Raw genomic sequence first — 12,489 nt, 5'->3', positions numbered from 1 at the left:
TTTTTTTTTTTTTTTTTTTTTTTTTTTTTTTTTGGTACCGGGGATTGAACTCCGGTCCTCGCGATTGCAAGGCAGGCGGCAGAACCACTGAGCTAAATCCCCGGTCCAGAAATTTTAAATTTTGATGAAGTCCCACTTATCATTCTTTCTTTCCTGGAACATGCCTTTGATACCATATTTAAAAACTCATTGCCAAACTCGAGGTCTGCATTGTTTTGCTGTTATCTATTAGTTTCATAGTTTTGTATTTTGCATTTATAGATGATCCATGTTAAGTTTATTTTTGTGAAAGGTATAAGTGGCGTGTCTAGATCTTCTTTGCTTTTGCATGTGAGTGCCCAGTTGTCCTAACACCATTTGTTTGAAAAGTTATTGTTTCTAGGGCATGTTTGTGCCTGTGACAAAGATCAGTTGACTATATTTATGTGAATCTATTTCTAGGCTCTCTGTTCTGTCCCAGTGAGCTATTTGTCTATTCTTATGCCAATACCATGCTATCTTGGTTCCTGTAGCTTTACAGTGAGTCTTGAAATCGAATTGTGTCCATCTATAAATCTCCTCAATGTTGTTAGTCATATAATATAAGCTATAATGTGCCATAGCGTATCTTCATGCATCTTCTGCTCCTCCATGTACACTTTAAAATAAGTCTTTCAGTGTCCACACAATAACTTGCTGGGAAATTTTGATTGGGATTAAATATATGAATCAAGTTGGGAAGGACTGACATCTTGAAAATATTGGCTCTTTTTAATCCATGAACATTGAAAAATCTCTCCATTTATTTAGTTCTTTGATTTCTTTCATCAGAGTTTTGTGATTTTCTTTAAATAGATTTTGTCCATATTTTTGTTAGATTTATACCTAAATATTTTTCTTCCAATGCTAATGTAATTAATGTTGCATTTTTAATTTAAAATTCCACTTGGGCCGGGATTTAGCTCCGTGGTTCCACTGCCTGCCTTGAAAGTACAAGGACCAGTGTTTTATCCCTGGTAACAAAAAAAAAGAAAAAAAAAGTTGTTTAAAATTCCACTTGCTCGTTGCAGGAAAGCAATTGACTTTCGTATATTAATTTTGTGCCCTGCTTCCTTGCTATGATCACTTACTAATACCAGGAGTTTATCTAGTTTTGTTGTCAATTCTTTGGGGTTTTCTATATAGTCAATTACATCATCAGAAAACAAAGACGGTTTTATTTCTTTATTCCAATCTTTGTATGTTTTATTTCCTCCTCTCACCTTACAGTAGCTAAGATTTCCTTTAACAATAATTCCCCATTCCTCTCTCCCCCTCCCTTGCAATCACCTTCTACTTTCTGTTTTTCTGGTGTTGACTATTTTGCATACTTCATAAAAATGGAATCATACAGCATTTGTGTCTTTGTGACTGGCTTATTTCACTTAGCGTTATCAGTGCTGTAGAATATGCTAGAATTTTCTTCCATTTTATGACTAAATAATATACCATTGGATATATATACCACATTTTGATTATTCATTCACTCACTGATGGACAGTTGAGTGGTTTCCATGTTTTTACTGTTGTGAATGCTATTAATGTGGAAGTATAATTATCTTTTTGAGTCCCTGCTTTCAGTTCTTTGGAGTCATTTCCAAAAGTCGAATTGCAGGATCCTATGTTGAGTATACTTTTAATTTTTGGAGAAATTGCCATACTGCTTTCCACAACAGTGGTATTTTTTTTCAGCTTTAATTGAGTTTATTGGTACATTTTAGAGATACAGTACAGTTACATTCATAGTTGGGATCTTGTGCCTCTACATGACAAGTCTTGATTCTCATTTTTTCCCCTTATCTCTGCCCTCCCTTCACCCCCTCCTCTCCTCCCCATCTATAAACACTTTATTTTCATCTTTTCATTCTCTCATATTTTTTTCTTTTCCCTTTTTACTCTTCCCCTACCCATCCCACCTTCCCTACACCTTTAGCTCCTTTCTTCCCATTTCTAAATGTCAGTAATCTTATTAGGATCTTATGCATTGTTGCAGATTATTCACACCAGGGAAACTATTCGGTATTTACACATGTGTGACTTATTTATTTCACTTAGGAGTATATCTTCAATATGTATCCATTTTCCTATGAATGAATCTATTTTCTCGTACTTTATGGCTGAGTAATATTTCATTTTATAGAAAAACCACATCTTCTTTATCCAGTCTCCAACGGATGGGCAAATGGGCTGTTTCCAAGATTTAGCTATTACAAACTGTGCCGCTATAAACATGGGTGCACATACTTCTCTGTGATATGATTCTTTTAGTTCTCTTGGAAAGATACCCAGCAGAGGGCTGGCTGGGTCAAATGGAACCTCCAGTCCAAGCTCTATGAGGTATCTCCATATTGATTTCCATAGTGGTTGCACTAGTCTGCACTCCCACCAACAATGGAGGAGGGTTCCTTTCTCCCCACAACCCCGCCAACATTTGTTATTGTGTGATTTCTTGATAGCAGCCATTCTTTGTGGGGTGAGGTGGAATCTCAGTGCACAACAGTGGTATTGATTTACACTTTCATCACTAGTGCACAAGAGTTCCATTGTCGTTATATCTCCATCAATGTTTGTTTTCAGAGGTTTTTAAAATAGTTATCCTAATAACTGTAAGTCATTATCTCATTGCAGTTTTGATTTATATTTCCTTAGTAATTAGCGATATTGAGGACCTTTTCATGTCTTATTGATCATTTGTATATCTTCTTTTGGAGAAGTGCTATTTGCCTTAATTACCTGTTTGTTGCTGGGACAAAATACTCAACACTCACAAGTTAAAGGACAAATGGTGCATTTCAGCTCACGGTTTGCAGAGATTTCAGTCCATAGTTGGCTGGCTTCAAGGCAGGGTGACATGGCAGAGAGGCATCACAGGAGAAGAATAGTTCATGGTGTGGCAAACAGAAGCCAGTGAGCAACAAGCAGCAGGCAGTGAAGCAGGCCTCCCTTTCGCTTTAGGCTCTTCCTATCTAGGCTACAAGTCTGGGCCTTCCCATTATACACACTCAGAACTATGCTTAACCAATCAGTGGACTAATTAGTACTATATACCTTTCATCTCAGTATCATACACTCTAGATCTAGGCAGCTCAGAAGAGCCCCACCTATGACCACACAAGATTTTGGGGGACCATCTAGATATAAGCCATAACACTATTCAAGTATTTTACCTATATTTGAATTATTTGTTTATTGTTATTGTCAAGTTTTAGAAGTTGTCTGTACATTCTCGATACTAATCTTTTATCAGCAATATGATTTTCAAATGTTTACTCTCATTCTATAAGTTGTCTTTTTACTCTATCAGTAGTATCTTTTAATGTACAATATTGAAAATTTTTTCATTAAGTCCAGTTTGTCTGGTTTTTCTTTTCCTGCCTATAACTGCCAAACTCAGTGTCATAAAGCTTTTACTGTTACCTTTTTCTCTTCTAAGAGTTTTATAATTTTAGGTCATAACACTTAGCAAGTAGTAAATTTTAATTAGTAAATATAAATTTTCTGGCTTTGTTCTCTTTCATGATTAGTTCGGCTATTCAAAAACCCTTGAGATTCCATGTTGATATTAGGATGAATTATTCTATTTATGCAAAAAACATCATTAGGATTTTGATAGGGATTTATTGAATCTATAGATCACTTTGGGTAGTATATAGATATATAGATACATACACATACTAGTAGTATATATAATACATAGTTTAAATATATACTATATGTATATACACATACATATATGGTGTGTGTGTGTGTGTGTGTATGTGATGTATTATGTGGTATTAGGGATTGAATCTAGGGCCTTCACACTGAGCTACATCCTCAAGCATTGATTGATTGATTGATTTTAGACAGGATCTAATTAAGTCACTAAGTTGCCTGAGCTGGGCTTGAAGTTGCAATCCTCCTGCTTCAGTCTCCAAAATGGCTGGGATTACAGGCCTGCACCATGATGCATGCCTGACCATGTTTGGTCTTCCAATCCATGAAAAAGAGATGTGTTTACTTTTATTTATTCTTCTTTACTTTCAGCAATGTTTTGTGATTTTCATTGTACAAGTCCTTTATCTCCTTGGTTAATACATAAGTATATTATCATTTTTGATACTATTATAAATGGAAGTATTTTTTTAAATTTATTTTTCCTTCTTAATGTATAGCCAATGCAACTGATTTTTGTGCCTTAACTTTGTAGCCTGCTTCTTTACTGAATTTATTATCGAATACTGAGGATTTTCTACATATATGATCATATTATGCACAAATAGATAACTTTATTTCTGCCTTAGGAATTTAAATGGCTTCTTTTTCTTTTTCTTGTCCACTTGCTCTGCCTAGAACTGCCAGGACTGTGTTAAATAGAAGTGACAAAAGCAGGCATTGTTGCTTTGATCTTGATCTTAGTGGGAAAGTTCCTATTCTTTCACCATTGAATATGATATTTTGGTGGATTTTTCAGCATAGTTTTTGTTATACTGAAGCAATTTCCTTCTCTTTCTGGTTTCTTACATGTTTTTTAATCATAAAAAGATGTTGAATTTTTCAAGTGCTTTTTCTGCACTGATTATCATGATCCTGTGGGTTTTGTTTTCTCTTTATTCTGTTAATGTGCTGCATTACTTGATCCATTTTTTTATATGTTGAACCATCCTTGCATTCCAGGAGTAAATCCCACTTACTCATCCATCCATTTACCTTTCGTGTGTGTGTGTGTGTGTGTGTGTGTGTGTGTATACATTTAAAGAAGATATCTTGCAGGCAATATAAAGGTGGTTGTTGCATTAATCAACTCTAAAAATATTTTAATTGGTACATTTAGACCATTGCTTAAAGTAACAGTTGATAGATTCATATGTACCATGCTTGTTACTGTTTTCTATTTCTCCCTGTTCTTTGTTTCATTTTGACCTTTTACTCTTTCTCTGCCATATGGTTTTATTAAACATGTTTTATAATTCAACTCCCTCTCCGAGAAAGTCTATATTTTGCCTCACATGTGAAGGATAATTTCACAAGGTGCAGAATTTTAAGTTGATGTTTTTTCCCTAAACACTTTAAATATTTCCCTCTACTCTTTTCTTGTTTGCATGGCTTCTGAGAAGTCACATGTAATTCTTTTTGCTCTTCCAGAGGTAAGGTGTATTTTTCCTCTGGTTTTTGTCAAGAATCTTCTTTATCCTTGATTTTCTATTGTTTGAAAATGATATCCTTAGGTGTAAATTTAGGGATATTCATCCTGGTTAGTGTTTTTTGGGCTGCTGTCCAACCTCAATCTGTGGCTTGGTGTCCACACTAAATTCTAGGAAATGCTCAGAAATTATTTCTAATATTTTTTCTTTTCATGTCTCTCCTCTGATATTTCCAATTCATATGTGTCACCACTTTTGTACTTCTCTGCAGTTCTTGAATATTAAGTTCTTTTTCTTTTAGTCTTTTACCTTTGCTTCTAAGTTTTGGAGTTTTCTATTGAGATTTTCTCAAGCTCAGAGATTCTTCCCTCAGCCATGTTTAGTCTACTTCTAAGCTCATCAAAACCACTCTTTATTTCTGTTATAATGCTTTTGATCTCTAGAATTTCTTTTTGTTTCTTTTTCTTAGCATTTCCATCTCTTTGCTTACATAGCTCTTCTATTTTTGCAGGATGTCTACTTTACCCATTAGAGCCTTTGGCACATTAACAACAGTCCTTTTGAATTCCTAGACTGGTAATTTCAACACCCTTCCCATATCTGTGTCTGGTTCTGATACTTGTTTAGTCTCTTCACACTGGTTTTGTTGTTGTTGTTGCTTTGTTGTGTTTTTATTTTGTTTTGGTTTTGGTTTTGCCATTTAGTATGCCTTGTAATGTTTTTGTTTTTAAATAACCAGACATGATGTTTGGTCAAGTAAAGGGAACTGCCCTAGGCAGGCCATTAGAGATGTGGCAGTAAGGCGTAGGGGAAGGGGAAATGTTCTACAACCCTATGACTAGGAGTCAGTTGTTTAGTGAGCTTGTGCTTCTGAACTGTGAACTTCACAAGTATTTGTCACTGTCTCCACCCCTGGTAGGTGGCTGGAGTTGGTTGGAGTTAGCTACCTCTCTTCCTTTGAGTCAGTCAGTTAGGCACTAACAAAACCCCAACAGGATAGGATCTGGCTAACTAGTTTCACCTGATGGCAGACCTTGTTAAGAATATAAATCTCTGACGTATTTTGAGATAGTTCCTGCTGCTGCCTAAAGCAGATATGGGGTTTTCTCTAATAGTCACTGCAGAAAACTGGGAGAGCTCCAGGCATGACCTCACAGAATTGGGGTTCCAGCTGATGAATGGTCCTCTGTAGTTTTTGCCTTTCAAACTTGTCTACAGTGAGCCTCTAGCAACTTGTCAATTATAGTTTGGATTCTCCTCTGGTTCCCATGGAGGTTTCTACTCATAGGTTTCTATTCTGATGAGTGATAACTCTCTCCATTCACCTTTTTAGCTCTCCAGATCTGCAGGGCCAACAGTTTGCCTTTAAACCTCAGTTCTTTTAGAGTTCTGAGAAGAGTTGTTAATTTTTTACTTTGCTCAGCTTTTTTACTTGTTGGAATGGAATGACAACTTCCAAGCTTCCTACATGCCAGACCAGAAACTAGAAACCACTGTTTTTTCAAAAACAATTTAAAAAATCCATCAAATGAATAAAGTGTTGTATATCCATACAAAGTAATAATATTTAGCAATAAAAAGGAATGGAGTACTGATACATGGTACAACACTGATAAACCTCAAAGATGTTAAGCACAAGAAGCCAGGTGCAGAAAAATACACATTGCATGATTCCATTTATATGAAATGTTCAGAAAAGACAAATCTCTGGAGACAGGAAGCAAATTAGTGGTTTCTTGGGGATTGAGGTGAAATGATGACTGACCAGAAATTGTCACAAAGGATCTTACCGGATGACAGAAAAGTTCTAAAACTAGATTGTGGTAATGGTTATATGATTCATTAATTTACTGAAAAATGTGTCACCTCAATAAAGTTAATTTTTAATAAGAATAAAGATTTATTTGGAAAATGTGAAAAAGTTTTAAAATAAAGGAAGCAAGGTCTCCTTGTATTCTTAATGACAGTAACTTCAACTCTTCCTCTTCATCCTACTCTTCATTTACTGAGTCGAAGAATCTCTGCATTCCTGCAAAAACCTTCATTGTTTATTTGAAAAATATCTCATTTCCCACATCATTGCATTTTTCCTGTTGCATGGGTATAGTATAGTTTCTTTTTTTTTTAATTGGACAATTCTAGATCTCCTATTCCATACTTAACCTTTGTGCCCATTTTTGGAGCGAATTTCTAGAAATCAAATAATTGAGTCAAAGACATGAACTTTTAAGATAGTTCTTGTGCATTACTAGTGGCTGTTAGCAAAAGCAGGGTTATAGAGGCTCTTTCCACTAACAGTTGAGCAAGTGTCTGTTTCTCAACACCTTCATCAAAGTTAGGTGTGATGATTTGTTTTACATTCTTGCCAATTATGGGAGAAAATGGTATTTCATTGTTGATTTAAATTGACTCTAATTATTAGGGAGGTTGCACAGACTTTTATTCATTAATAGCTTATTTGCTATTATTTTATTGTGTGAAGTGGCTATCCATTTCCTTTGCCAATTTTTCTACTGGAGTGTTTGTCTTTTTGTTGAGTTTAAGTATTTTTTTATAAAATAAAAGCATCAACGTTTGACTGCTGTGTATGTTACAAATACTTTTTTTCAAGACTGTTGTTTGGTATTTAATGTTCTCTGTGGTGGTTTTGATGGATAGAAGTTTTATGTTATTCCTATGGAGCTAACAGTCTTTCTCCCACAACTCCTGACTTTGCTGATGTCCTTAGAAAGGCCTCTTCCACTCAAATATTGTACTATACTCACCTACATTTTCTCTTGTATAGTTTTATAATCTCTTTTCCCTTTCCCTTGTTTTCTTGCTATTTAACCTTCATTTCATCTGGAATTTATTTTAATGCATGGATTAAGATTGGAGTCTCACTTAAATTTCACCCAAATAATTGAATAATTATCAGAGCACAGTTAATGAATTCATCCTTTCCCTATTGACAGGAAGTACGCACCTTTATTATGTTTTAAATACTTAACTCTAGTTGAGTCTCTCTCAAAGGACTTTTGTCTCATTCTGTTGATCTGTATTTTCACATACTTTTACAATGTGGCTTTAATTATTTTTGTTTAATGATGTGTTTTAAAATCTAGCAGTACAAATCATCTTTCATCATTCTTTTACAGACATATTTTGGTCATTATCTTATGTTTTGTGTTCCAGATACATTTTAGAGTCATTTTGTCAAGTAAAAGAAAAATCTTTCCATGATTCTGATTGGAATTGAATTAAACTAAAAAATTAATTTGTAGAAAATTGACATTTGACCCATACTATGCAGAAATACATGTATCCTCATTTAAGTATGTGTTTGGACCTCTTGCTTAGGCTGTTTCTATTTGTCTTTGTCATTTTAAAGAAACTGGAATTGCACACTGCTTATTTGGTTTATTGTTTGCTATTAAATTTTTTGCTGATATTATAAAGGAAATCCATTTTCTATTATGTTTTACTACTGGTTGTCATTGATACAAAGAAATACTATTAATTTGTGCTCACCAGTCACTTCACTTAACTCTCCTACTATCTCTTACTTGTTCTCATGGCTAAGGATTCTTTTAAGGGCTTTTGGGGGGAGATATTTATATTTGCAAGTAAGGATTATTCTTTTCCAAAAGTTATGCCTCTAAATACATTTTCTATCTTGCTTGGTTTGTTAGGGATACATGGTGAATCTCTGCCGACACTTTTTTTGCTTTAACAAGAATGCATCTAGTATTTCACTGGACACCAGTTATTGTAATGTTAAAAGCAAATGTGAGCCAAAAGTACTTCAAGGAAGTATCTTTTCTGGTGCTATTTTATAAACATTCTTAACAGCAGTAGATATTGGATTTTATGAAATGCCTCCCTCCATTTTGTGAGTTGATCTTTTTTTTCTCTCCTTTGAACTGTTGATGTAGTAGAGTGATATTCATAGATTTCCTCATATTGAGCCAGTGTTACATTCCTAGAACAAAACTGTGTGGTCGTGGTGCTTAATACTAGGGTACATTCAACTTGCCATAATTCTATTGAGAATTTTCACAGCAGTATTAATAAGTTGGTAATCTTATTTTGGTACTGTCAGGTTCTGTTATTAGGAATTTGTTAGTTGGATGAAATGAACTAGAAGGATTATCGTATTCCTTATGCCCCAGCACAACTTCTATATATGGCAGTTATCTATGTTACTGTTGAACGTAAGGGGTGAGGTGCTGGCTTGTCAATGAGACTTAAGCTGCACATTGCAGGATCCCTGTCCCTCCTCCCTACCACAACAGTCTTACCCATCTCCCACAGGAGGAATCTTTGAGTATGCAGATGGCCCCAATGCCCAGGTCATGAATGCCGAGGAACATGCCTTTCGATTTTCTGCCAACATCATCAACAGGAACAGGACCCTGTTGCCCAACACAACCTTGACTTATGACATCCAGAGGATTCACTTCCATGACAGCTTTGAGGCAACCAAGAAGGGTGAGTGTGCAACTCCTGCTTGTTGTCTTCCCGGGGTGGGGCTGGGCTTCCTGTCCAATACCAGACCTCTGGGTGGGTTTGGGGCTGGGACCATTTCCACTTGGCCTGGGGACCTGCCTCAGGCCCAGTTCAGCTGAGACTGTGTCAGTCCCCAGGGTGTCCATCAGGAATTGCCAGGCCACTGTCTGGGGCTGAAGGGAGTAGGGGCCTTGAAGGGTGGCTGGTGAGGGGATCAGAGGCCATGAGAGGCAGGGAGGGTGTGGGGATCTGAGACTGGCTGCCAGGCGGAGGCTGCACAGGTCTCCAGCACCTCTGAACCCAAGTGGACATTTTCAACCTTCCTTTTTTTTTTTCTTTCTTAAAGTTTTATATTATTTTTAACTGAAAAATAATGCGTGTAGATATTTATGGGGTGTGATGTGATGTTTTGCTACATGTATGCATTGTGGAATGATCAAACCAGAAGAATTAGCCTATCCATCACTTCAAGTATTTATCATTTCTTTCTGGGGAGAACATTTAAAATCCTCTCTTTTGCTATTTTAAAACATATATCATTATTATTATTAATTACAATCATCTTTTAAAAATTATAATCATCTTGCTCTGAAAGCTTGTTTTGTCCTTCATTGAAATCCCACCCAAAATAAGCAATATGTACAATACATATAATGCAGATAATGTATAAGTTCAATGTGTAAGACCTACTTGCCATAAAAAGACTTGATAAAAACAACAAAGCTGATTCTGTGCCTACTACAGCTTTACCCCAGGTGTTGTGATGACCCTTGAAGTTTGACATTGGCCTTGATATTTGGTACATTTTTGTTTTGCTTTGGTTGAATAGTAACAAGAAAATCATAATTCATAAAAACAAATTGTAGTAAATCCAATAGTTTTCCCACCCCTGATTTTTAAAAATTGAAATAAAAACAAATGTGGTGCATCCTTCCTAATTAGTAGCATATTTAAAATTAAAATAAGCTCAAGGTTTCGTGACTTGAGGTCTTCAAACACACAAAAGAGAGCCAGAGTGGGCTAGAAGTTTCCAGTGTGGTATATAACACTCTCGAGTACACAAGTGTGCTTTTTTGTTACTTTTTAAAAGAATAGTTCACACACACACACACACAGTTGGCCCCCACCCAGTCCATGGGATCCACATCTGTAGATTCAACCAAACACAGATAAAGAAATAATTCAGGAAAAAATAATTACATCTGTACTGAACATGTGCAGTTTTTCCTCATCATTTTTTCCTAAATAGTGACATAACACCTTTTTACACAATGTTCATATTGTACCAAGTATTATAACTACAGCAGTCCAAAAGTGACTTAAGGTCACACACAGAAGAGTGTGTGCAAGATATATACAAATATTCCACCATTTTATGTGAGGAACTTAAGCATCTGTCAATTTTGATATCCAAGGAGGGTCCTAGAACCAATTCCCTGCAGATGCCAAGGGAGACAGCATATCTGAACTATATTTTTTCATATACATTTGATTCAAATTTAACTTTAAGGCTTAGATAACTCTGGAAATAGCTTCCTCAGAATCCTGGATTTCCTTTAACTCTGTTTAAATGTCTCAAGCTTAAAGAGTCTCATTCCCCAGATAACTAGGTCACCCTTCCTTTAATGTGATATCACATCCCCTTGCTTTCCCCTTCAAAACCCTTATAGTAATTTTTAGTTGAGTAATTGTGTATTTAATGTCTTTCCTGCTCTATCCAACAACACCAAAGAGAAGTCTCTCTCTTGGTAACTGATATATTTCTGTGGCACCCAGCAGATGGGCAGATGGTAATTGCTGAATGAGGCAACGAACGGATAGTGTGAGTTTAGGGCATGGGGCCTGAGCATCCCTGGCCAGTACTACTGTTGGCTAAGCCAAGGAGAGGGTGCTATCCATGCATCCTGGGCAGAGAGACCCACCCACAGGAGATCTGTGTCTTTCTAAAGGGTTCCCAGTTTATACTCAAGAACAACTTTCTCCCAGCCCGGGACCCTTGATCTCTTAGATTTTTGGGTGTACACCTGTCAAGGTGCTACCTACAGTTGTTTCTGTTTTCCAAAGCCCCGTCACAGGTAAGCATCTCAGCATAGAAAGACAGCATACCACAGCCTGGGAGCTATCTGTGTGATCTTTGACAAAAATACCCCAATGCCTTACTTTCCTCATCTGTGTGATGGGCACGCCTACAGTTGTAAATGTATAGTGTCTGACACCACAGTCAGTATTACGTAGGGCTTTGCTCTTGTTGCACTGGGCTCCCTTACTCTCCACGTGCTCAACCACCAAGTCAAGACCCGCCTCCTACGGACCTGCCCATAGAGGATCAGAGGGTTTCTGGTACTGAGAACTATGACTGCCAACACTTTTGAATCATAGAGTCAGCCGACAGACAGACAAAGAATACCCACCCTGAATTAGCGGAAGAGTTCCTTTACCAGGCAGCCCTCTCCCTGCTCCAGCAAACCCCATCCCTGCCTGAGTTCTGCTGCTCTCTTCCCGGCATGCCCTGTGGCCAGCACTGCACAGTGAAATATCCATCTTCCTGCTGAGCACCCATGCTGACAACTCTGCCCAGCCTTGTCTACCTACAAAATGACTAAACCAAACCTGCGTGATAAAAAGGTCAGGACACAGAACAAATGCCTGGAGCCAGAACACAGACACAGAGGCCTATGTAGGTTCAACAAGACCAAGGGGCTCTCATTCGCTTGCACCATATATAGGAAGTAGGAAGAGGTTCAAATAATTCCCCAAATTACCAATTCCACTGTTTCAAAAATATTTCAATAGTATTTGCCAATCACACTGCTAGTGTCTCTTAGTTTTTGAAGAAAAACTTAAGCCAGCCCCAAACAAA

General features: G+C 36.8%; 1 protein-coding gene across 1 annotated transcript in view; it reads left to right on the top strand.

Moving 5' to 3' along the window:
- Grik3 (glutamate ionotropic receptor kainate type subunit 3) overlaps positions 1-12,489 on the top strand; it is a 478,898-nt gene that overhangs the window by 434,392 nt on the left and 32,017 nt on the right. The window contains exon 3 of the mRNA XM_033767981.1: positions 9,435-9,611. Within this exon, the coding sequence (XP_033623872.1) occupies positions 9,435-9,611 (177 nt within the window). The remainder of the gene's footprint in view (positions 1-9,434; positions 9,612-12,489) is intronic.

The sequence above is a fragment of the Fukomys damarensis genome, unplaced genomic scaffold (assembly GCF_012274545.1).
Source record: "Fukomys damarensis isolate Sample0158 unplaced genomic scaffold, DMR_v1.0_HiC HiC_scaffold_23, whole genome shotgun sequence".
In the NCBI taxonomy this organism is placed as follows: domain Eukaryota; kingdom Metazoa; phylum Chordata; class Mammalia; order Rodentia; family Bathyergidae; genus Fukomys; species Fukomys damarensis.
Note: the sequence above shows the minus strand (reverse complement) of the source record. Positions and strands in the feature narration are given on the sequence as shown.